Source organism: Mobula birostris, chromosome 14, assembly GCF_030028105.1.
Source record: "Mobula birostris isolate sMobBir1 chromosome 14, sMobBir1.hap1, whole genome shotgun sequence".
In the NCBI taxonomy this organism is placed as follows: Eukaryota; Metazoa; Chordata; class Chondrichthyes; order Myliobatiformes; family Myliobatidae; genus Mobula; species Mobula birostris.
Window position 1 is genome coordinate 36845072 of NC_092383.1, and position 27317 is coordinate 36872388.

At 45.9% G+C, this 27317-nt stretch overlaps 1 protein-coding gene across 1 annotated transcript in view; it reads left to right on the plus strand.

Annotated features, from left to right (window-relative positions):
* Positions 1-254: 254 nt before the first annotated feature.
* adamts17 (ADAM metallopeptidase with thrombospondin type 1 motif, 17) overlaps positions 255-27317 on the plus strand; it is a 583128-nt gene continuing 556065 nt past the window's right edge. Inside the window, exons 1-3 of the mRNA XM_072278384.1 lie at positions 255-371; positions 2996-3264; positions 7993-8149. Coding sequence (XP_072134485.1) covers positions 308-371; positions 2996-3264; positions 7993-8149 — 490 coding nt within the window. The 5' untranslated portion in view covers positions 255-307. The remainder of the gene's footprint in view (positions 372-2995; positions 3265-7992; positions 8150-27317) is intronic.

Here is a 27317-nt window from a genome sequence, read left to right on the forward strand (position 1 = left end):
ACCAGCGGGCGTCTGGGGGCGGTTCCGACAGCCGACCTGGAGGGATCTGCGGCCGCCGGATCCGCCCCACCCATCACCGACGGCCATGGAAGCCAATCAGATCGCAATGTTCTGCCCACGTTGTCTCAGGCTCGGCCAATGGAGCGGCACGAAGCCTGGCAGGGCCAAGTGAGGCGGGGCCAGGGAGGACCAATGGGCGTGTCCTGAGTGAGGTCCGGGTTGAGGTGCGACCAATGGGCGGGGCCGGCGGGGCGCCGAGGGTTTGGAGCGTCCGCAAGGAGCTGCTTCCATTGTCGGCGGCCGGACGATGGGTCCCTGCTCGCTGTCGCGCCTGGCGCTGGCCGTCTGCCTGCTGCACTGCTCGGGCCCAGGTACCGCTCTGGCCGCCAGGGCTCCCGGTCAGATCCCGCCTCGTCTACTCCTACCCGCCAGCTCCGCATTTTACATCCCTCCGGTTCCCCCTGCGCCTCGGTTCACTGACTGACTGACTGACTGATTGTCCCCCCCCCCTCCGGTTCACTGACTGACTGACTGATTGTCCCCCCCCCCTCCGGTTCACTCACTGACTGACTGATTGTCCCCCCCCCCTCCGGTTCACTGACTGACTGACTGATTGTCCCCCCCCCCTCCGGTTCACTCACTGACTGACTGATTGTCCCCCCCCCCTCCGGTTCACTGACTGACTGTACCCCCACTCCGGTTCACTCACTGACTGACTGATTGTCCCCCCCCCCTCCGGTTCACTGACTGACTGATTGTCCCCCCCCCTCCGGTTCACTGACTGACTGTACCCCCACTCCGGTTCACTCACTGACTGACTGTCTCCCCCCCCCCCTCCGGTTCACTGACTGACTGATTGTCCCCCCCCCTCCGGTTCACTGACTGACTGATTGTCCCCCCCCCCCTCCGGTTCACTGACTGACTGTACCCCCACTCCGGTTCACTCACTGACTGACTGTCTCCCCCCCCCCTCCGGTTCACTGACTGACTGTCTCCCCCCCCCCCTCCGGTTCACTGACTGACTGATTGTCCCCCCCCTCCGGTTCACTGACTGACTGTACCCCCACTCCGGTTCACTCACTGACTGACTGATTGTCCCCCCCCCCTCCGGTTCACTGACTGACTGATTGTCCCCCCCCCTCCAGTTCACTGACTGACTGTACCCCCACTCCGGTTCACTCACTGACTGACTGTCTTCCCCCCCCCTCCGGTTCACTGACTGACTGTACCCCCACTCCGGTTCACTCACTGACTGACTGTCTCCCCCCCCCCCGGTTCACTCACTGACTGACTGTTTCTCTCCCCCCCCCCTCCGGTTCACTCACTGACTGTTTTCCCCCCCCCTCCGGTTCACTCACTGACTGACTGTCTTCTCCCCCCTCCCCTCCGGTTCACTCACTGACTGTCTTCTCCCCCCCGCCCCTCCGGTTCACTGACTGACTGTCTCTCCCCCCCCCCCCTCCGGTTCACTCACTGACTGACTGTCTCTCCCCCCCCCTCCGGTTCACTCACTGACTGACTGTCTCTCCCCCCCCCCTCCGGTTCACTCACTGACTGACTGTCTCTCCCCCCCCCCCCTCCGGTTCACTCACTGACTGACTGTCTCCCCCCCCCCCCCGGTTCACTCACTCACTGTTCCCTCCCCCTCCGGTTCACTCACTGACTTGACTGACTGTCTCTCCCCCCCCCCCCTCCGGTTCACTCACTGATTGACTGTCCCCCCCCCGTCCGGTTCACTCACTGACTGTCCCCTCCCCCTCCGGTTCACTCACTGACTGGCTGTTCCCCCCAGTTCACTCACTGACTTGACTGACTGTCTCTCCCCCCCCCCCCCCGGTTCACTGACTGACTGGTCCCCCCCCCCTCCGGTTCACTGACTGACTGTCCTCCCCCTCCGGTTCACTCACTGACTGACTGTACCCCCCCCCCCTCCGGTTCACTCACTGACTGTCTCTCTCTCCCCCCCACCCCGCGGTTCACTCACTGACTGTCCCCCACCTCCGGTTCACTCACTCACCCCCACTCTCCTCCCCCTGGGTCACTCTCCTCCCCCCGGGTCACTCACCCCCCCCACTCTCCCCCCCCGGGTCACTCACCCCTCCCACTCTCCTCCCCCCGGGTCACTCACTCCCCCACTCTTCCCCCCCCGGGTCACTCACTCCCCCACTCTTCCCCCCCCCGGGTCACTCACTCCCCCACTCTTCCCCCCCCCGGGTCACTCACTCCCCCACTCTTCCCCCCCCCCCGGGTCACTCACTCCCCCACTCTTCCCCCCCCCGGGTCACTCACCCCCCCCACTCTTCCCCCCCCCGGGTCACTCACCCCCCCCACTCTTCCCCCCCCCGGGTCACTCACCCCCCCCCACTCTTCCCCCCCCGGGTCACTCACTCCCCCACTCTTCCCCCCCCGGTCACTCACTCCCCCACTCTCCCCCCCCCGGTCACTCACTCCCCCACTCTTCCCCCCCCGGGTCACTCACTCCCCCACTCTTCCCCCCCCCCCGGGTCACTCACTCCCCCACTCTTCCCCCCCCCCGGGTCACTCACTCCCCCACTCTTCCCCCCCCCCGGGTCACTCACTCCCCCACTCTTCTCCCCTCCCCAGGTCACTCACTCCCCCACTCTTCTCCCCTCCCCGGGTCACTCACTCCCCCACTCTTCCCCTCCCCGGGTCACTCACTCCCCCACTCTTCCCCTCCCCCCCCGGGTCACTCACCCCCCCTCACTCTCTCCCTCCCCCCCGGGTCACTCACCCCCCCCACTCTCCCACTCTCCCCCCCCGGGTCACTCACCCCCCCACTCTCCCCCCCCCGGGTCACTCACCCCCCCCCCCACTCTCCCTTCCCCCCGGTCACTCACCCCCCCCCCACTCTCCTCCCCTCCCACCGGGTCACTCACTCCTTCCCATCCCCCGTTCCCCCAGGTCACTCCCCCCCCCCCCGTTGTTTGTTCTCTCCCCGGCACCTTGTAACTTGCCCCTGTTGCTCTCCCTGCAGCGGCCGCCGAGCTGACCATTCCACGGAGCCTGGGTACCGGGGCAGGAGCGGGCCGGACCGGGGAGCACCTCCAGCTGGCGCTGCCGGCCTGGGGTACCGAGCTGGTGCTGTCGCTGAGGCGCGGGCTTCGCTTCTTGGCGCCGGCTTTCACCGTGGAGGAGCGGGGCCGAGGTATCGGCCGTCTCCCTACCGAGCACCATTGCTTCTACAGCGGCCACGTCCGCCACCGCCACCGCTCTTTCGCCTCCCTAAGCACCTGCCAGGGATTGGTAATGGTCCTTCGCACCTTCTGTCGCAGCTCGTTCGGCCCATCCTGAATCTGCATGCTGCTGGGAGCGGTCCCAATGTTCTCGTCATGTAGACAGTCGCTACGCGGGCTAGAAGGGCAGTTATCCTGGGTAAAGGCGAAGGCTTGGGAGTAGATTCGGGATGACTGAGTTCAGGTGTGCGTCCTGTAACGGGGTGCTGTGACATAACGGAGCAGACAAGGATACCGATTCCTGAATGCGAGTTATTCGGGGGTAAAAACCGTCGCATAGATTCCCGAATACTGATTCCAACTCCAGTTGAAAGGTGGTTGCGACTTTACCTAATACAGGATGCCTGACAGAGAAACGCTCACATTATTGGTAGTCGATTGATTGCTTACTTTCAGAAAACAAATAAAACGACAGATGTAATCTGAAACAATAACAGAAACTCAATTTGTCAAACAGCTTCTGTGCAGAGTTTCGGATCGGGGACCCCTTTCTCTGAGCCCAGTTGTTTCGCGTTAATTTCAGTTGCTTTGAGGAATCGGCCGAAGTTTGCAGGTTTGACAGATGCGCACTCCCCGTGTTCACCTGCGTTGACAGCGTGCGTCAGGGACGGGGATTACCCCGGGCTTTGCCTCTGCTCCAACGTGTCTCCAGCGACGCCCACTCTCAGCTGCATGGGTCCGGAGTGCGCTGTCGGGTTGGTGGGGAAGGCAGTGCAATACAATATGTATACTCTGCTGCGTTAGTGTTGCGACCTCAGAGACGAACATCTCTTGCCCATGAGCAGATGTTTTGTTCAGAGGTCGCGGCGCAGTTTGCATTTGTTTTGGTCCCGTTCTCTGTGCGGTTCTGGCTTTGAAGCTCTGTAATAGAAGACTAGCCCTGGATTTTTTTAGAAGGCGAATTAATTAGCATTTTTCAGAAGTACAACTGTATTTTAGTTTTTGTATCTCCCCCGAGCTACGCATACCACACTCGGTTTATGTAAAGTTAAGTGTTATGACATTTCTGCACTAATTGCAGTGAAAAGTCGGGATGCCGTCACTTTTGCAGAGTGATGGTGATTGCAAACAAAACTTTGGGAACTGGAAGACGAAACTTGAGAATATTCTGATTCGTGCAAAGGCTTCCTTGTTGCATTATTATTAGGCATTTGAGGACAGAGGCGTTTGAAATTAGAGGCTTCAAATACTAACTCGAGTGTTTTTAATTTTAAAACTAATTCAAGATGACATGTACAGTAAATACATCGGCACAAATCCGTTTTTAACATTCATCATCAAACCAAGACTCAGCCCTCCGTGGCCTGTGGTAACAGGTTCTTAACCTGTGGACCCTCTCTCACCCCCATTCCGCCCCCACAATAACCTTTGCAATGGTTGCTGGGAGCTTTAGTGCACAACTAAAGATTAGATTAGATTAGGTTCAATTTTATTGTCATTGTGCCGAGTATGGATACAAAGCCAAAGAAATGCAGTTAGCATCTGACTAGAAATGCAAAGAATAGTATTATTTACAAAATAACTGCGAATAAAAAGTGCTACAGCACACACATATAAAATTACTGAGACAGTACAATATGGGTGCAATAGTGCTTAGAGCCGTGATGTGAGGTTCAGCAGGGTCACAGCCTCAGGAAAGAAGCTGGTGCAGGAGCGGAGCCTCCTGTAGAGCCTACCGGATGGGAGGAGAGTAAAAAGTCCATGGTTAGGGTGAGATGCATCCTTGATAATGCTTTTCGCCCTGCCCAGGCAGCGTTTATGGTAGATGTTCTCAATGGTGGGTAACTGAGTGCTGATAACCTGCTGGGCAGTTTTCACCACACACTGGAGTGCATTGTAGTCTGATACGGGACAATTGCCATACCACACTGAGATGCAGTTGGTGAGTATGCTCTCAATGGTACAGTGGTAAAAGTCCATCAGTATCCTGGGACAGAGGTGAGCTTTCTTGATACTCCGCAGGAAATAAAGGCGCTGTTGTGCCTTTTTGATCAGGATGGAGGAGTTCAGGGACCAGGTGACATCCTCGGAGATGTGGACACCAAGGAATTTGAAGCTTGATACACGCTCCACTACAACTGATGTAGATAGGGATGTGAATGTGGCTCCTAGCATGCCTGAAGTCCACAATGATCTCCTTGGTCTTCTGGGTGTTAAGGGCCAGGTTGTTGTCGGCACACCACGCAGCCAGGTGCTGGGCTTTGTCTCTGTAGGCTGTCTCGTCATCCCCTCTGATCAGGTCAACCACTGTGGTGTCGTCTGCGAACTCGATTATGGAGTTAGAACCATGTACAGGAACGCAGTCATAGGTGAAAAGGGAGTACAGAAGAGGGCTCAGCACACAGCCTTGAGGTATGGCGGTGTTCAGGACTGGAGGAGGAGAGGTTGTCTAACTTAACTGATTGGGGTCTGTTAGTCAGAAAGTCCAAGGTCCAATTGCAGAGGGATGAGCTGATACCAAGCTGGCGAAGTTTGGCGTTCAGCTTGGTGGGGATCACAGTACTGAATGCTGAACTAAAGTCAGTGAACAGCATTCCGACGTAAGAGTTGGGGCTGTTCAGGTGGGTCAGGGCAGAGTGAAGTGCCGTGGAGATGGCGTCCTATGTTGATCTGTTGGTGTGAAAGGCAAATTGATGGGGGTCCATGGTAGTGGGCAGACAGAATTTCAGATGTGATAGGACAACAACGTAAACATGAGAAAGTCTGCAGAGGCCAGAAATCCGAAGCTACACACACAAAATGCTGGAGGAACTCAGCCGGTCAGGTAGCATCCACGGATGTGGATAGGTGGTCAACATTTCCAGCTGGGTCCCTTCTCCAGGACTGAGAAGGAAGGGGGAAGATGCTAGAGTCAAAAGGTTGGCTGGGGGGAGGGAGGCTAGCTGGAAAGTGGGTGAAGCCAGGAGGGTGGGAAAGGTCAAGGGCTGGAGAAGAGGGAATCTGGGAGAGGAAAGTGGACCATAGGAGGTGGGGACCCAAGGGAAGTGATAGGCAGGTGAGAAGAGTTAAAAGGCCAGAGTGGGGAGGAGTCCGGACGGATTTTTTTTAACCAGAAGTCTCTATTCATGCCATCAAGTTGGAGGTTAACCAGACTGAGTACAAGGTGTTGCTCCTCCTCCCTGAGGGTGGCCTTCAGGCTACCCCATCTGTGATTTTCACCAAGTTGATGAGAATTGATGTTTGGTCTTGGTATGTATACTTGGAACAATTGTAGACCATGATTTACTAGGAGAGTTAACTTGATCATAATCTCTCTGGATTGTATTAACTTTAACTGGGAAGCCCAGAGTCTATAACCTGGATGAGGAAGTGGAGGGATGGGTTAGAAAATTTGCTGATAACACAAAGGTTGGGGGTGTTGTGGATAGTGTGGAGGGCTGTCAGAGGTTACAGCGGGACATTGATAGGATGCAAAACCGGGCTGAGTAGTGGCAGATGGAGTTCAACCCGGATAAGTGTGAGGTGGGTCATTTTGGTAAGTCAAATATGGTGGCAAAATATAGTATTAATGTGGAGGATTTTGGGGTCCAAGTCCATCGGACACTCAAAGCCGCTGTGCAGGTGGACTCTGTGGTCAAGAAAGCATACGGTACATTGGCCGCCTTCAATTGTGGGATTGAGTTCAAGAGCCGAGTGGTAATGTTGCAGCTATATGGGACCCTGGTCAGACCCCACTTGGAGGACTGTGCTCAGTTCTGGTCGTCTCACAGTAGGAAGGATGTGGAAACCATAGAATGAGTTTTAACGTGCTTGGAAGTAGGTACAGAGGAGATGTCAGGGGTAAGTTTTTTTACACAAAGTGGTGAGTGTGTGGAATGGGCTGCTGGCGACAGTGGTGGAGGCGGATGCGATAGGGTCTTTTAAGAGACTCCTGGACAGGTACATGGAGCACAAAAAAATAGAGGGCTATGGGTAACCCGAGGTAATTTCTAAGGTAAGGACATGTTTGGCACAGCTTTGTGAGCCAAAGGGCCTGTATCGTGCTGTAGGTTTTCCATGTTTCTATAATCCTTTCCCATATTCACTTAACTTTTACTGTGACTGTTGAGACTTGTATTATAAGTCTCAGCAGTAACAGTATGGGCAGCTTGGTGGTTAGCACAACACTTTACCATTGATTTGAGTTCAATTTTGTGTGCTCTGGTTTCCCCCCACAGTCCAAAGACATGCTGGTTGGTAGGTTAATTGGTCATTGTCAATTGTCCTGTTATTAGGATTAAAGCAATGGTTATGTGGCGGCATGGCTGGGAGGGACCATATCGAAGTGATATCTCAGTAGATAAATTATCACCTTCTCATTGGTTGCATCAGAGGTCAGGGACCAGTCGGACTTAGTCTGGCCCTCTACATTGTGCCAGAAATAACAAATCTACATTTATATAGCGTATTTAACATAGTAAAATGTCTTGCAGCTTCTCTGCAGCTTTAATAGAACATTTCACGCACAACTAGCAAGCAAAGTGGTGTTTGAAAGAGGGGTTAAAATGTAAGGTTTCTTAGTTTGAGAGGCATTGTTAAGTTCCAGTGCCATAGGGCAAATTGAATAAAAGCAATATGCACTGCATATTTTTATGCGAATTCTTCTATATTTTTCTCTGTATTGAGGACCTCCACTAGGAATTTTTTGGTCATGACCCTTTTTAATGCAGGAATTGGCAGAATCATAATTGGTACAGGAATTGGAGAAACTGTGCTGGCATTTTCCTAATTGGTGAGCAGTTTTTTTTTCTACTTTTAGTTGGGATATATCCAGATCGGTGATGATCTACTGTCAATAGAACCTGTAAACAAAATCAACTCCTCGTTCAGTGGAGAAGTTCATCGGATCTACAGGCACAGACGGTCCCTCGCATCCAAAAAGAATCACATCTCTGATTTCTGCAAGGTGATCAAAGGTAATTCTTTTATAAAGATGTTCAGAAGATAGCGTGCATGTTAATGGCTGGACTGTAATTATATTTTATAAATCAATTAATTGTGGTCAGTATCATCTTGTAAACCCTTGAGCAAATTTCTAGAAAGTATCTCAGAAAAAGTTGCTCTGAAGTTTTTCTCTTATTTTCTTATGAAAAAGGAGGAAGTGATTTGGCCTGTTCGGTTACAGCAAAGATGAATCCTGTAAGTTCTATTCTGCCTGTTAATTCCCTGTAACCCATCCTCTTTCTTGCATGCCCATCAGCTCTACCCTTTCCTCCCTTACTTCCCACATCCCACTTTGACAAGGAAAAATTCACAATGGCAACTAACTTAACAAATAGCGTATCTTTGAAATGTGGCATGAATGCAGAGCACATACATTGGTAGAATGTGCGCACTTTACATTGTCCGGATTTGAACCTGTATTGCTGGAATTATCATTAGTGAATGTGCTTGGATTTTTCCCATGTCATTTCTGCTGGTGTATAGCAGGAATATAGTGAGTTGGTGACTTGGAATGTTCTCATGGTGTGACAATTGGTACTATTTTATTAAAAAGAGAGAAGATGGATTTCTAGTTATTGTGCCCTGGAGAAAACCAGATTCTTAGACACTGATTCTTAGAGCTAACAAAGTAGAAATGGGAAATCATATCTGGGTTACAAGTAACATTGCAATCTGTGTAAAAGTTGAAGTTAAGTACAGAAAAGTTTGGAAAAATTTTAGGCAGCATCTGTTGGCAGAGAAACAATTCATGAGTTATTGAATGTTGATGGTGTGTGGAATTAAGCATTGCTATGATGACAGTTTTCATGTTGCTTAGGGCTGAATAAATTGTGTTAGAAGACTGGAGGTTATGTGATCTCTGAAATTGAATTCCTGCACCAAGATTTTCAAGGCTATATGTTATATTGCAGATGCCCCATGCCATAGGCAGCTAAGGAACACTTCACCCCAAATACTGACTCAAGTTGTGTAATCATGCCATATCCAGGCAGGCAACTGTACAGCATTGGGAGGAAGTAGCTCCATGATGAGTCTTGCCTTCATGTGTGCTTGAAAGCACCCTGGATTTTTCAGTGGATATGTTAATTTCTCTGTTTCTCCAAGGGATCCGCTTCAGTCAAATTGACTCGTACTATGAGGTGCTAAGAACTGATAGCGTGCACTGGTGTCATGCCAATAGCAGCAGCATGCCAGCTGTGGTTCTCCAGAACTTACTGGGGCTGTATTTACAGGACAGGTGCAGCACTGTCATGTGTCTAACCAACGTGCAACATCGGGTTAATGGGAAGTGTTGTGGATGGTACTATCATATGGTACTTGCTCAAGCTTGGCTTCTGCTGGCAGCATTGCTATGCATCTCATTAAAAGCTTTGATTTAAACGAATCAAAGAGAACACCAGATGAAAGTGAGGGTGGATACATTTAAGAAAGTGTGGCAAGGTGGAGCCACAGCAAAATTAATGTTGGTGGGAATCGAGGGGAAAGTTTACTGCAGGCTGGCAATGTGTCTCGGGCAAGGGTAGATGGCCAGTCATCCTGGCCTTGGCACATTGTTACAGGGCTGTCTGAGCTCAGCTCTCTTTGGCAGCTCTCCCTCACTCTGACCAGTGTGGTCAGCTGGATCCTAGTCCACTGACAGCTGTGTGCTTCATCCATCTCCAGTCTGCTTGTCTCTGATCTTGGGGAGTCAGAGTTGAGGTAGAGGTCATGTACAGACACACTTGAACTGTTTGCTGCTTTGCTGTTGTCCCCACTGTAGTAGCAAAGCTGAACCATGTTGTACTGGCTCAGATTCTTGGGGTTTACGCACTCAACCTCGACTATTTTAACTTTTTGCTATTAATTTCTAGAACATAAGCAGTTTTTCCATTGCTACTTTAATTTCTTGTGACTTTGCATATATTTGATTATCAGAGTCATTTATAAATATTCAAGAGCTATTGGGAGCAGTGAGTGGCCAAAGGGCCATCAAGATCTTCCAGGAAGTTGCCTGGTCTTTGTCTGAGACCTGGTCAGCACATGGTCTGTTCTGCTTCATGAGAGGACATTTGCCTTTGGAGGGTAGCTAGATCAGGAGCAAGGCTGGTAAGCGGATCCAAATAGATCTGGTACACAATTTACATTCTCTGTGCAAAAGTCTTTTTTCTATCCTCCCATTTAACTTGAGGTTGTGTGATTTTTCTTTTTTTTTTTTTACTTCAGATGTTTCAGGTCTGCAATTCCATTGGATTGACCGTCATGCAGCCATTAAAAAAAATCTCAGTGTTTTCAAATGATTTGTCTAATTTTAAATTCTGACATGTCCATCCACGGCCTCCTCTACTATAAAGATGAAGCCACACTCAGGTTGGAGGAACAACACCTTATATTCCATCTGGGTAGCCTCCAACCTGATGGCATGAACATCGACTTCTCTAACTTCCGCTAAGGCCCTACCTCCCCCTCGTACCCCATCTGTTACTCATTTTTATGCACACATTCTTTCTCTCACTCTCCTTTTTCTCCCTCTGTCCCTCTGAATATACCTCTTGCCCATCCTCTGGGTCCCCCCCCACCCCGTCTTTCTTCCCGGACCTCCTGTCCCATGATCCTCTCGTATCCCCTTTTGCCTATCACCTGTCCAGCTCTTGGCTCTATCCTTCCCCCTCCTGTCTTCTCCTATCATTTTGGATCTCCCCCTCCCCCTCCAACTTTCAAATCCCTTACTCACTCTTCCTTCAGTTAGTCCTGACGAAGGGTCTCGGCCTGAAACGTCGACTGCACCTCTTCCTAGAGATGCTGCCTGGCCTGCTGCGTTCACCAGCAACTTTGATGTGTGTTGCTTGAATTTTCAGCATCTGCAGAATTCCTGTTGTTTGTGTCTAATTTTAAATTTCAATTTAGGATTTAAGCTTGATTTGTTGGTTAATCAGTGTACCAAATTGTTCCCTGCCTTAGTCTGTAGTCTGAAGATGAAGTTAGTTGTGAAGGAAGACACTGATTACAATGGACAAGCTGCACTCCAATTGCAGTGATTCTCTATAACACTTATAACATTTCAAAATTGTAGTCTCAATAGTTCTTTCTATTTCTGTCAAATTTCATGAATTAACATCCACTGGGACTGGGCCAAGGCAGTTGGGTTTGGCGAAGGACAAATAAACATCATCTGTTGGAATTATGAAGATTTTTGGCTCATCAATCCAATGTTTAAATAACAGTGGCTGGAGTAACTGGAAAACACAATAAATTGATGATGTTTGTAATGTTGATTAATGAGGCCTTGCCTTCCTGAATATTAAGAAGGCAAACCAACTGGAGGAAGTTATTTCCATAGGGAATTGAAAAACAGGTAACCTGGGGAGAGCCTTGGACTGCAGTTGATAATACTTGCATTGTTTTAATGTTCCCGGTTACAAAATAGGTAGTAAAGAAAGATTGGAAAGGGTGCAATTAAGATTTGAAGATGAAGCTGGAGCTGAGAAGTTGTACACGTTACAAAATACTGCAGGGGTATTGGAGAGGTTGGAGGAAGTTGCACGGTGACCATTCCAGATAATGGAAAAATTTGATCTGAAAAACAGTAAATACTGTATTTTTCCTTTTACAAGAATTAAAGTTAAACAGTTAATCCACCAGGGAATTCTGGAGAAACTTCCTTAGCCAGAGGGATTGCACTTTGACAGAAACTGATAAGATTTTTGAAGTTTGATATTGTTATATTATTCTTCAGGGGATGACTGTACCTGTGTTTGCTTTATACATTCTGTTTTGCTTCTATTAACTTTTTCTATTCTACTTTATTTGATGTCTGTTAAATTTGACTAAAATTGAGGGGAAACTTTTAGGAATTGTTGACGCAACGATTGCTTAAACTCCTGACTGTATAAGGAGACCATGAAGCAAGGCAGCTGTTTTTGCATTTAGTTTACACTGATTCCTAACTACGCCTGGAAAACTGCTTATCTGGTCTTACTGTTTGCTGGATTTTTTAGCTGTTGAGTTTTTCCGCTTCATTTTCATGCTAACTGTATTCTAAAAAAGACTTTCTAGCAAATGGTACTTAATGGCCTTGGGTCACCAGATCATATATTAGTTTGGCAATTAATCTGGGATTGAAAGGCTTATTGTACAAAGAGCGTTTGCTGGTCTAGTCCTGTACTTACTGGAATTCAGAAGATTGAGGGATGATCTCATTGAAACTCATCAAATGTTGAAAGGCCTTGAAAGAGTGGATTTGGAGAGGATGCTTCCTGTGGTAGGGCAGTCTAAATCCAGAGGGCACAGCCTCAGAATAGAAGAACATCCATTTATGATTATGAAGACACGTTGTCCTCTTTTATTGTCATTTAGTAATGCATGCATTAAGAAATGATACATTATTTCCTCCGGTGTGATATCACAAAATACAGGACAAACCAAGACTGAAAGAACTGACAAAACCACATAATTATAACATATAGTTACAAACAGTGCAACAATACCATAACTTGATGAAGAAGTCCATAAACACAGTAAAGTTCAAAGTTTCTCAAATGTCCCACATCTCACGTAGATGGGAGAAGGAAGAAAAACTTTCCCTGCCATGCTGACCACAATCCGACTGAGTCATCCGAAAACTTCGAACTCTGATCAGCTCTCCGACACAGATTACTGAGTGCCATCTCTGTCCAAACGATTCGACCTCCTTCTCGGTTGCCAAAAGCAGGCAAGGCCGGGGATTTTGAGGCCTACCCGCCGAAAGATTCACGACCACACAGTAACGACAGTAGCGAACGGGTGTTTCAGAAATTTCTCCGGATGTTCCTCTGTGCTTTCACGTCCATTCTCCATCAAATCAGAATTGTCCACAGCCCCTATTTAACAGATACAATATCATTTTTCACCAGAGGGCTGCGCATGCGCGGTGCGCCGCCGCCTTCTACTCCTGCCATTTAGAACAGAGGTAAGGAGGAATTTCTTTAGCCCAGAGGGTGGCATACCTATGGAATTCGTTGCCACAGGCGGCTGCGGAGGCCACATCATTGTGTATATTTAAGGCAGAGAATCTTGATTGGTCAGGGCATGAAGGGATGCGGGAAGAAGGCAGCAGATTGGAGCTGAGAGGGGTATGGATCAGCCGTGATGAAATGGTGAAGCAGACCCAATGGGCCAAATGGCCTAATTCTGCTTCTATATCTTACGACCTTATGATTGATTCTCCTAAGGGTTAAAAATATTGGAGAGGTAAGACGTGGAAATACAGTACTGTACATAAATGCATTTGTTTGTTGGCATGCTCTCAGGTCTAATGTGTATTGTGATATCTCCATTTCTCTGGTGACTGTATAAAACACGTGCAGTAATAAAGAATATGCAGCCTTCACATCAGACTATTTGTATCAGTTATTTGCTCCTGTTGTCTTCATTGTCTTTCCTTCTGGGCATGTTTTCCTGAACCAGGTGATTTGCACCCTAAGGTTCTAAGAGTAGTCAGAGTTGGAAAAGTTGGCCGGAACCGAGTCTGAATCTCTGCAAGTCTCCTGTGGAAGTCGAAGCCCAGTGCCTGTGATCCCAAATCTGCTGGAGGCCAAAGATCATGCCCTATCCTGGCATTAGAGGACTGTGTATGCGTGGGTGGGAGGGAGCAATGGGGCTTGTTTTGCTGTTATTTTGTTGCCTGTGTTCTGTTATGTCAAGCATTATCGCCGTGCTATGTTGATGCCGGAATGTGTGGTGACACTTACAGACTGCCCCCAGCACGCCGTTGGTGGTTAATGCAAATGACATTTCACTGTTTCAATGTACATGTGACAAATATTGAACGTCACTCGGCCATGCAATTCAAATTTCTCCTTTAACCTTTCCAAAGTTCTCAGCAGTTTGGGAACTCTTTTTCACTCAGGACTTACCTTAGGGTAGCAGTGTCTCTATCTGAGATTGAGTGTGGGGGTGCATGGTTAAGAGATTTACAGGCCTGCACTCCTGTACTTCCCCATGTTTACATGCTTGTTCCTTGTTTGCAGCTTGTCCATTCTATTAAGCTGCATCTGTGATGAGCTTTTTGACATGCATTTTGGTTGGCTTTGAGGAATCTCCCAGTGATGGTTCCTGTATAACTCCTTTGCTACAAAGTTGGGAGCATCCAGGCCTGGGCATTGTATTAGCTTCAAATCCCTTGTCGGAGGATTTATCCTGGGCCCATCACATCAGTGCAATCATGAAGAAGGCAAACCAATAGCTCTGCATTAGGAGTTTGAGGTGGCGTGATATGTCACTGCAACTCATGCAAATTTCTACAGATATGAGGAGAGTATGCTGATCGGATACATCACTGTCTGGTATGAAATTTCTTGTGTGTAGGATGAAAACAAGTTGCAGAAAGTTGAAAGCTCAGCCATTTCCATCATGGGCACATCCCTCCCCAACACACAGCACATCTTCAAGAGGACCGCATCATCATTGAGGACTCTCATCATCTGCAACATGCTGTCTCCTTGTTACTAACATTAGGAGGCTGAAGATCCACAGTAAAGTTTTAGGAACAGTTTTCTCCCCCCTGCTGTCAGATTTCTGAATGGCCCATGAAAACTACCTTGTTCTCTCTTGTGCACCACTTCATTCTTTCTTTATAACCTGCAGTAATTTTTGTCGTGCACTGTTTCGCTGCTGCAAAGCTTTCCATGACATCTGTTAGTGATAATGAACTTGAATATGATACAGTAACAGAAGCAGTCAAACAATTGTCTTGCAGTTTCTGTGACCTGGGTGCACTCAGTGGCCACTTTATTAGGTACTCCTTGTTAATGCATGTCTGGGCACGTGGCCAAGTGGTTAAAGCATTCGAGTAGCAATCTGAAGGTCGTGAGTTCGAGCCCCAGCCAAGGCAGCGTGTTGTGTCCTTGAGCAAGGCACTTAACTACACAGTGCTCTGTGACGACATTGGTGCCAAACTGTATCGGCCCTTGCCCTTCCCTTGCACAACATCGGTGTCATGGAGAGGGGAGACTTGCAGCACGGGCAACTGCCGGTCTTCCATACAACCTTGCCCAGGCCTGCGCCATGGAGAGTGAAGACTTTCCAGGCGCAGATCCATTGTCTTGCAAGACTAATAGATGCCTTGTTAATGCAAATATTGAATCAGCTAATCATGTGGCAACAACTCAGTCCGTAAGACATTGGAGCGGAATTCGGCCATTTGGCCCATATATCTGCTCCACCATGCAGACATAGTCCGGTTGTTGTTCAGATCAAATATCAGAATGGGGAAAGAATGTGATCTAAGTGAGTTTTTGACTATGGAGTGATTGTTGGTGCCAGATGGGGTGGTTTGAGCATCTCAGAAACTGTTGATCTCCTGGGATTTTCATGCATGACAGTCTCTAGAGCAGGGATTCCCAACCACTGCTTAATGGTCTTGGTCCCTTGTCCATTCATCCCCCCCATCCCTTGCCACCGATCTCCCTCCTGGAACTTGTCCTTGTGAGAGGAGCAAGTGTTACACATGCCCTTACACTTCCTCCCTCACCACCATTCAGGGCCCCAGACAGTCCTTCCAGGTGAGGCGACACTTCACCTGTGAGCCGGCTGGGGTGATATACTGCGTCCGGTGCTTCCGATGCGGCCTTCTATATATTGGCGAGACCCGACGCAGGCTGGGAGACTGTTTCGCTGAATACCTGTGCTCTGCCCACCAGAGAAAGCAGGATATCCCAGTGGCCACACATTTTAATTCCATGTCCCATTCCCATTCTGATATGTCTATCCACGGCCTCCTCTACTGTCAAGATGAGGCCACACTCAGGTTGGAGGAACAACACCTTATATTCCGTCTGGGTAGCCTCCAACCTGATGGCATGAACATTGACTTCTCTAACTTCTGTTAATGCCCCACCTCCCCTTTCCCTGTCCCTTTATTTATTTATTTCTCTTTTTTTTCTCCCTCTGTCCCTCTCACTATAACTCCTTGCCCATCCTCTGGGCACCCCTTCCCTTTCTTTGTCCCTAGGCCTCTCGTCCCATGATCCTCTCACTTCTCCAGCCTCGTATCCCTTTTGCCAATCACCTGTCCAGCTCTTGGCTCCATCCCTCCCCCTCCTGTCATCTATCATTTTGGATCTCCCTCTCCCCCTCCCACTTTCAAATCTCTTACTATCTCTCCTTTCAGTTAGTCCTGACGAAGGGTCTCGGCCCGAAATGTCAACTGTACCTCTTCCTATAGATGCTGCCTGGCCTGCTGTGTCCACCATCATTTTTTGTGTGTGTTACCTAATAAAGTGTTCACTGAGTGTAGTTCTGACCCCATTTCTATTGGTGTGGAGTTTGCACACTCCCTGTGATCAGATGGATTTCTTCTGGTGCTCAGCCTGGCGAATTGCCGCTAGTGTGTAGTTCCTGGGACTGGGGGGTGGGGTGGCTAATGAGGGAAGAATAAAATGCAATTAGTGCAAATGGGTGCTTGATTGTCAGTGGGGACTGAGTGGATTGAAGAGCCTGTAACTTTGTGAACTTCATAACAAATCTCAATTGCTGCCCCTTTAGAATTCCAGCAAGTGAGCCACAGGACTGAGGTTCCATCTTGACTGCTGACCCCTACAAGCTGCAAGGGTGCAATCAGCACTGTGCTGAAGTACTTCGCTGGGGGAGGTGGCAGTAATATCATGGTACATCCAGGGCATGACTGACACCACTATCAATGGGTTTAATATCAATGCCCTCAGCACACACTGGCTGCAGTATGGCACCTCTCAACCCCATAATCTCTCACAGGAGCACATGGGATTCATGGTTATATATTGACACAGGTGATCTAGAGAGAGAACAATGCGGGTGGGGGATAATGGGTCAAGTTAGGCACCTCTGAGATCTGAGCCGGGACCTCAGCTATTTATGATCAAAATAATTTAAGCTGGATGAATTGACCACTGTACTGTCGTCAGATCTGCTGCTGCTTCAAATTGTGAGGTCACAGGGATGCACTTGAGTTAAAAGACTGGACAAGATGTTGGCGGGTGGAGTATAGTATGGGAAATGGTGGAGCTACCCACTGTCAAAGGAAGCATGTTATAATTTAATTGGAATGCAACTGCAGAATGTTATGCTATGAAGGGAACTATGATTTTCAGTACGTGAAGACACCAAGTCTGTATGCTAGAGACAGCAAGTAATTAGGAAGCAGAATGGAATGTTAATTATTAACTTCAAAGGATATGCAGCAAAAACAAGAATGTAAGGAGTTTTGATCCAACTTTGCAGGATGCTGGTGAGACCATGCAAGGAAAACTCCATGTTAGTCTATGTAGCAACACGCACAAAATGCTGGAGGAACTCGGGCAGCATCTATGGAAATGAATAAACAGTCACCGTTTCAGACCGAGCCCCTTCATCAGGACTCAATATTTGAGATTACACTTGTATTGGAGGCATTGAAAACAAGGTTGACTGTTGGGAGTGGATATTGTGAGGATGTTTTATCCCCGTAGTTTATACAACTGAAAGTCAGGGTGTCAGAATTGAGGGTCACCAATTTTCAGATGATGAGATAGAGGATTTTAAGAACATAAGAAAACAGGAGCAGGAGTAGGCCATCTGGCCTGTCGAAGCTGCCCCGCCGTTCATGGCTGATCTGTCCGTAAACTCAGCTCCATCTACCTGCCTTTTCCCCATAACCCTTAATTCCCTTCCTATGTAAAAACCTATCTAACTATCTTAAATATATTTAGTGAAGAAGCCTCAACTGCTTCCCTGGGCAGAGAATTCCACAGATTCATCACTCTCTGGGAAAAACAGTTTCTCTTCATCTCTGTCCTAAATCTTCTCCCCTGAATCTTGAGGCAATGTCCCCTAGCTCTAGTCTCACCTACCAATGGAAACAACTTTCCTACTTCTATCTTATCTATCCCTGTCAAAATTTTGTATGTTTCTATAAGATCCCCTCTCATTCTTCTGAATTCCAGAGAGTATAGTCCCAGGTGACTCAATCTCTCCTCATCCCTAGTATCAACCTCGTGAACCTCCTCTGCACTGCCTTCAAAGCTAGTATATCCTTCAAGTATGGAGACCAGAGCTGCACACAGTACTCCAGGTGTGACCTCACCGGTACTTTGTATAGTTGTAGCATGACCTCCCTGCTCTTGAATTCAATTCCTCTAGTAATGAAGGCCAACATTCTGTTTGCCTTCTTAAAAACCTGTTGTACCTGCAAGCCAACTTTTTGTGATTCATGAACAAGCACTCCCAAGTCCCTCTGCACAATAGCATGCTGCAATTTTTCATTATTTAAGTAATAATCTGCTCTTCTACTATTCCTCCCAAAGTGGATGATCTTGCATTTACCAACGTTGTATTCCATCTGCCAGACCTTGGCCCACTCACTTAACCTATCTATATCCCTCTGCAGACTCTCCACATCCTCTGTACAATTTGGTCTTCCACTCAGTGTCATCAGCAAATTTTGCTACACTACACTCAGTCCCCTCTTCCAAATCATCAATGTAAATGGTAAACGGCTGTGGGCCCAGCACCGACCCCTGCGGCACACCACTCACCACCGACTGCCAACCGGAGAAACACCCATTTATACCAACTCCCTGCCTTCTATTGGTTAACAAGTCCACTACCCATGTCAATACACTTCCTCTGGCTCCATGCATCCGTATTTTACTTATAAGTCTCTTGTGCGGCACCTTCGAACGCCTTCTGGAAATCCAAGTATACAACATCCACCTGTTCCCCTCTATCCACTGCACTCATTATGTCCTCAAAGAACTCCAGTAAGTTTGTCAAACAGGACCTGCCCTTTCTGAATCCATGCTGCGTCTGTCAATGGAACCACTCCTTTCTAAATGTTTTGCTATTTCTTCCTTAATGACAGGTTCAAGCATTTTCTCGACTACAGATGTTAAGCTAACTGACCTATAGTTGCCTGTCTTTTGCCTACATCCTTTTTTAAAAAGTGGTGTGACATTTGCAGTCTTTCAATCCGCTGGGACCTGCCCAGAGTCTTGATAAATGATTACCAACGCATCTACTATAACCTCCTCCAATTCCTTCAGCACCCTGGGATGCATCCCATCAGGACCAGGGATCTTATTTACCTTCATGCCCTCTAGTTTGTGCATCACTATCTCTTTAGTGACGGTGATATTATCGAGGTCCTCACCTCCCATTTCGTCCATAACATCCTCCTTTGGCATATTAGATGTGTCCTCCACTGTGAAGACCGACACAAAATAGTTGTTCAATGCCTTAGCCATTTCCTTATCACCCAATATCAATTTCCCCTTCTCGTCTTCCAAGGGACCTACATTGACTTTAGCCACTCTCTTCCGCTTTATATATTTATAAAAACTTTTGCTATCTGTTTTTATATTTTGTGCTAATTTACTTTCATACTCTATCTTCCTTTTCCTCATTTCTTGTTTACTTGTTCTCTTTTGCTTTTTAAAGTTTTCCCAATCCTCCAGTCTCCCACTACTCTTTGCAACTTTGTATACAGGAGATTTTAATTTGATACTATCTTTTATTTCCTTAGTTATCCAAGGCTGGCTCTCCCCACACTTACTGTCCTTTTTTTTGTAATTCAAATTTTTATTATTATTTTACAAAGCAGCACAGCATGTCATAGAGCAGATAGAGTACAGCATACTTACACAGCCATCCCATGACAGGAAAACAAGTAAAACTTAGAAACAAAAAGAAGTTCTAATTTAAGTTTAAATTAAAATACAACCAAAATTGATCCCACGTCTTGCACTTTTCCCTCACTGTTAATTCTTCCCAACATATGTTCATATGATGAAATCTTAATCATTTCTTCAATCCATTCCTTCATAGTGGGACATCTGGGTTTTTTTTTTACCAGTTTTGCAATATCATTCTTGCTGCTGTGATGAGACCCACCTTTAAAATAGTAAATTTGTCATTGTTTACATTAGGTATCATTGTCCAATCACCCGAGAGACAAAGCCGTGGGCACAAGGGCAGTGTGGAACCTGACCAACTCCCCAACAAATCAAGAACTTTACACCAAAATGGATGAACCATGGAACACTCCTAAATCATGTGAAAATATGTGCCCACCTCATTTTTACATTTCCAGCATAAATTATCAACAATCCCCATTTTGTAGAGTCTAGCTGGTGTCCAATAATATTTGTGTACTCTTATATTGAATAAATTTCCCTCTCGCTTCCCTAATGTCTACCCACATTTGATAAAATATTTGACCACTCATTATCTTCAATATCACTTCCAAGATCCTTCTGCCATACTGCTTTGAGATTGTTACACGATTCACCCACAGAGTGCTTGAACATTTTATAAAACACATGCTTTATCAGCTTTCTGTGGTAAAGTATTCAGTTAAGGAGTTACTTTGTGGGTAATCGTTCTTGAATATGCTACTAACGCAATGTCTTATTTGCAAATACTTCCAAAAATTCCCTTCATCTGCAAAGTTATATTTCCTCTGCAAATCCACATATGACATAAAAATCCCATTCTCATAGAGATCACCTACTGTATTTACACCTTTAATCTTTCATTCTTTGCAGTACACCATTCTTTTCTCAATGCGTATCTTAGGGTTATTCCAGAGCGAGGAGTATAACTGGTTTAAGTGTGACATTCTACAAGCTTTATGAATTGTACTCCACACACTCCTTGAATGAGATAGTACAGGATTTAGGTTAGTCTTGTTTTCCACATGTTGTGAGAGGATATTAAGGGAAGAATGTGGTGCAGCCAGGCTCTGTTCTATAATTACTCAATCTGAATCAACATCAGCCCTGTCCCAATGTTTTGCTAACTTGGTCATTTCAAAGGATGATTTATATGCCCTGACGTCTGGTAGACTGAGCCCACCCATGTCCCTGGACATGTACATCTTACTCATTTTAATTCTGGGCTGCTTCTTATCCCATAAAAAATCCCTGATAATTTTGTTGTATTGCTTGTAGATCAAATCTGATGTATTTAAAGGAAGCATCATAGGAAGATAGTTAAACTGAGGTGCTATGACCATTTTAACTACATTGACCTTACCCCAGAGTGACAGTCTCAGTGCCCGCCACTTATCCAGATTATTTCTTACCCTACTCAATAATGGATCATAATTTAAAGTAATTATTTCATCCAAATTCTGACTAAGTTTGACCCTAGATACTTCATTCCAACTGGCACCCATCTGAAATTAAACTGAGATACTGAATTTGAAAAACACAATTTTGACGTTGGCATAGCCTCAGATTTATTGCAGTTGATTTTATAACCAGATACCTCAGAGTATAATTGAATTGTTTTCATTAGTGGGGGTAAAGAGTTAGAAGGGTCACTAATCAGTAATAAAATATCATCAGCATATAACATCAGCTTATAGCTCCTTTCCACCTCCCTTCACTCCTCTAATATTTGGATCTGCCCTAATCATGATTGCCAGCGGTTCCAAAAAAATCGTAAACAACAGTGGGGAGAGGGGGCAGCCTTGGCGTGTACCCTGTGAAATGTTGAAAAATGGGGATATGATACCATTTGTAATAACTGCAGTCATAGGGTTTTTATACAAAATTCTAATCCATGATTTAAAGATAGAGCCAAACCCAAAGAATGACAAGGCTGTGGTTAAAAATCTCCACTCAACCCTGTCAAAGGCCTTTCCAGCGTCCAGGGAGATGGCAGTAACTGGGATAGTACTTGGGGAGTTCAGCCATATTAAGTGCAGTAATCTCCTTAAATTGTCAGTTGAGGATCTTCCTTTAATGAAGCCAACCTGGTCAGTATTAATTATAGATGGTAATACTTTCTTTAATCGCAAAGCCAGTATTTTAGTCAGTATCTTACAGTCCTATAATAGGAGGGATCTATTGCCTCTGTCTTTTTTTGGGATCAACGATATTAATGCTTCATTAAATGTATTCGGTAAAGATTCCAAATTAAGTGCTTCTAAATAGATTTTTGTTAGAATAGGAGCCAATATGTCCAGAAATTTCTTATAGTATTCAACTGAGAAGCCATCCATACCTGGAGATTTCCCCATTTTCATAGCCGCAACAGCTCGTCTGACCTCATCCTCAGTAATTGGGGCATCCGAGGACTCAGCTTATTGTGGGGATAATGTAGACAATTTTATGTTAGCAAAAAACTGATTCAGCTCCTCCTGGTCATGGTTAAACAGTGATGCATATAGATGTTCATAGAACTGTCGAAAGACTTCGTTTATTTCTTTAGATGACGACACTAATGTATCCCCTTTCTTAATTACAGGTATAACACTATTCGTATTCTGCTGCTTTAAATATCGTGCCAGCAGCTTACCAGCTTTGTCACCACCTTCGTAGAAACTTGTTTTTAATTTATATAATGCATATTCTGCTTCTTTGTTATATGTTATTTAGCTGGAATTTGAAATTGCACAGATCTTTGTATAAGTCATCGGTATATTGTCTTGCTAAAACCTTTTCCAATGTGGTTATTTCTGCCTCCAGATATTTTTATTTGCTCCATGCTTTCTTTCTTCCTTTTAGATGTTGTGCTATTAATTTACCTCTTATATACACCTTGGATGACTCCCATACCGAGGACAGCTTTACTGTGGTCCCTACGTTCAATTCAAAAAACGAAGTCAGATCCTCAGCCGGCTTATCACTGAAATCCTCATCTTTTAACAGCATAGTATTCATTCGCCATCTACCCCTCCTTCCCCTTTCAGTATCTAAATCAATTTGAATTTCAACCGGTGCATAGTCTGATAATGCTATTGGGCCAATTTTACAGTCTATCACCTGTTCAACAATGGAGTTGGATATTAGAAAAAAAATCTATTCTAGAGTAGGGTTTATGTTGATGAGAGAAAAATGTATATTCTTTTCCGGATGGATTCACCAATCGCCATATATCCACCAGACCAATATCCTCAATAAGCTGATGTAAGGCAGCCCTGTCCCTGGGTACTGGTGATGTCTGAAATTTGCTTTTATCAATAACAGGATCCATTACATGGTTAAAATCTCCTGCTAAAATTATTTTTCCTTGGTGCCTAAAATTTCGTTCACCTTGTTAAGAAAGTCTGAGTCTTCCTTATTAGGTGCATATATGTTACAAAGTACTACTTTCACCCCATTAATAAGTGCATCTATACAAATTATCCTGCCTTCCCTGCCTTCCTTGCCTTAATTAAAATCATTGTCCCATTTTTTTGCTATTAATTGATGAATAGAGTACCTGGCCCACCCAATCTCTTCTAAATTTCAGTGCTTCAACATCTTTAAAATGTGTTTTCTGGTCAAATGCAACATCAATTTGTTTACCTTTAAGGCATGATAAAATCTTTTCCCCCTTGATTGGGTTTCCACACCCATTAATGTTCCATGATATGAAATTAAGCATTTTCACGTCCTAAACTTTATACACACATGTGCAAAAATATACATTTTCCAGGATGGCTGAGTCTGGAATGCAATAACTCCAAAAAAATAATCCCCAAAAAATCCTGCTGTACTCTATCCCCGTGCTCAATTATTACCAAAAAACACTGCAAATACTGCGCTCTCAAACAACAAGTAAACAACCAACATAACCCAAAAACATATAAATAATACATTCCTTCCAGATTAACTAACAAATAAAAACAAACAGGATAAGCTCCACAAAAAAACAGAAAAGAAAAAGACACATGATATGGTCCGCAAAGCGCCGTGCCAGCTAGCAAATCTCACTCTAATCAGATCGCTTTATCCAGCTCCCCACCCACCCAGTTATACCTAAAAAGTTATCTCCACCTATTACTATGATCAAGTCCTGTCTCTCAGTCAATGCCAGTGCTGCAGTTTTTCTGAATGAATTTCTCTGCTTCTGCAGCAGTAGTAAAGAATTTGTTCTTTCCTTTCCAGGTGAAGCGTAGAACTGCTGGATAAGCAAGTGTGTACCTCACGTTGACTTTTTGCAGCATTTTCTGAGCCGTAGTAAATGCCCTCTGTTTTTCAGCCAATTCTCTGGATGTATCTGGAAAGAAAGAAACTTTGTATCCCTCCCACTCAACTCCTCTCCTTGCTTTGGCCTGTCCTTACTTTTGACTGGAATATACTTCTGGTGAGCATTGTGAAAAATCTCTTTGAAAGTATTCCACTGTTCCTCAACTGTCCTACCAAATAACCTGTACTCCCAATCTACATTAGCCAATTACTCCCTCATCCTGTTGTGGTCTCCCTTGTTCAAGCATAATACACTAGTTTTAAATCTAACTATTTCATCCTCCATCTGATTGTGAAATTCAATCATGCTATGATTGCTCTTTCCAAGAGGATCCCTGACTACAAGATCGTTAATTTTGCCTGTCTCATTGCACAGGACTAGCTCTAAGATAGTATTTCCCCTTGTAGGTTCACTATTGTGCTGCTCAAGAAAGCCATCATTGATGCATTCTATGAAGTCCTCCTCAGACTTCCTTGACCAACCTGATTCACCCAATCTATGTGGAAGTTAAAATCCCCCACGACAACTGCTGTTTCCTTCTTACAGGCCCCAGTTATTTCTTGGTTAATCACCTCTGCCACTGCAATATTTTTATTAGGCGGCCCATGGACAACACCCACCAGCGATTGATTTTTCCTCTCTCCACCCCCCCAACTCCTTTACCATTCTTAATTTCTACCCAGATGTGCTCAACATTCTGCTCCATGGGTCTTACATCGCCTCTCACAATCGCCCTGATCTCATCCCTAATCTAGAGCGCCACCCTACCTCCTTTGCCTTCCTGCTTATCTTTCCATATTACCTGATAGCCTTGAATATTTAATTCCCAGTCATCTCCAACTTGCAACCAGGTTTCTGTAATGGCCATGAAATCATATGCCATTTTATTGAGAGTTGTGAATCTTATTATGTTCAATGGAGTCATGAAGTTGAAGCCATTGAAAATTTGAGGTTGAGATTGTGGGCAGCATCATAGTGTAGCAGTTAGCATGGTGCTTTACAGCAGCAGCAATCACCAATCAGGGTTCAATTCCTACCGCTGTCTGTCAGGAGTTTGTACTTTCTCCCTGTGACCGTGTGGGTCTCCTCCAGTTGCTTCTCCAACATCTGAAAGACATCCAGGTTAGAGTTAGCAAGCTGTGGGCATGCTATGTTGGTGCAGAAGCATGGTGACATGTGAGGGCTGCCCCCAGCATGTCCTCAGCCTGAGTCGATCTGACGCAAACAACACATCACTCTGTTTTGATGTACGTGTGACAGATAAAGTTAATCTTTTGATCATTAAAATGCAGGGAAGTTGAGGAGTACGTGGGGAGAGAAGGAATCTGAAGCTATGATTCGATTAGCCATGATCCTATTGGGCAGCAGAGCTAATTGTGGTCTTGGTTTCGGTTTTTCGCAATCTCCCATGTTTTGGTTTGATATCTTTGTGACAGCATATTGCATTTATTGGTTGTAAATGACAAACCTGAGATTTCTGACTCGAGCAAACCCTTTGGCCCACCTTGTCCATGATCAACCATGATGCTGGTTTAAACTAATCCCATTTGTTTGTCCGTGGTCAATCACGATGCTGGTTTAAGCTAATCCCATTTGCTTGTCCATGATATTTAACCTTTTAATGCCTGCTTGCTGTGCCTGTTGAAATACATAGAAACATAGAAAATAGGTGCAGGAGTAGGCCATTTGGCCCTTTGAGCCTGCACCGCCATTTATTATGATCATGGCTGATCATCCAACTCAGAACTCTGCCCCAGCCTTCCCTCCATACCCACTGATCCCCGTAGCCACAAGGGCCATATCTAACTCCCTCTTAAATATAGCCAATGAACTGGCCTCAACTGTTTCCTGTGGCAGAGAATTCCACAGATTCACCACTCTCTGTGTGAAGAAGTTTTTCCTAATCTCGGTCCTAAAAGGCTTCCCCTTTATCCTCAAACTGTGACCCCTCGTTCTGGACTTCCCCAACATCGGGAACAATCTTCCTGCATCTAGCCTGTCCAATCCCTTTAGGATTTTATACGTTTCAATCAGATCCCCCCTCAATCTTCTAAATTCCAACGAGTACAAGCCCAGTTCATCCAGTCTTTCTTCATATGAAAGTCCTGCCATCCTAGGAATCAATCTGGTGAACCTTCTTTGTACTCCCTCTATGGCAAGGATGTCTTTCCTCAGATTAGGGGACCAAAACTGCACACAATACTCCAGGTGTGGTCTCACCAAGGCCTTGTACAACTGCAGTAGTACCTCCCTGCTCCTGTACTCGAATCCTCTTGCTATAAATGCCAGCATACCATTCGCCTTTTTCACCGCCTGCTGTACCTGCATGCCCACTTTCAATGACTGGTGTATAATGACACCCAGGTCTCGTTGCACCTCCCCTTTTCCTAATCGGCCACCATTCAGATAATAATCTGTTTTCCTATTTTTGCCACCAAAGTGGATAACTTCACATTTATCCACATTAAATTGCATCTGCCATGAATTTGCCCACTCACCCAACCTATCCAAGTCACTCTGCATCCTCTTAGCATCCTCCTCACAGCTAACACTGCCACCCAGCTTCGTGTCATCCGCAAACTTGGAGATGCTGCATTTAATTCCCTCATCCAAGTCATTAATATATATTGTAAACAACTGGGGTCCCAGCACTGAGCCTTGCGGTACCCCACTAGTCACCGCCTGCCATTCTGAAAAGGCCCCGTTTATTCCCACTCTTTGCTTCCTGTCTGCTAACCAATTCTCCATCCACATCAATACCTTACCCCCAATACCGTGTGCTTTAGTTTGCACACTAATCTCCTGTGTGGGACCTTGTCAAAAGCCTTTTGAAAATCCAAATATACCACATCCACTGGTTCTCCCCTATCCACTCTACTAGTTACATCCTCAAAAAATTCTATGAGATTCGTCAGACATGATTTTCCTTTCACAAATCCATGCTGACTTTGTCCGATGATTTCACCGCTTTCCAAATGTGCTGTTATCACATCTTTGATAACTGACTCCAGCAGTTTCCCCACCACCGACGTTAGGCTAACCGATCTATAATTCCCCGGTTTCTCTCCCTCCTTTTTTAAAAAGTGGGGTTACATTAGCCACCCTCCAATCCTCAGGAACTAGTCCAGAATCTAACGAGTTTTGAAAAATTATCACTAATGCATCCACAATTTCTTGGGCTACTTCCTTAAGCACTCTAGGATGCTCTGGCCC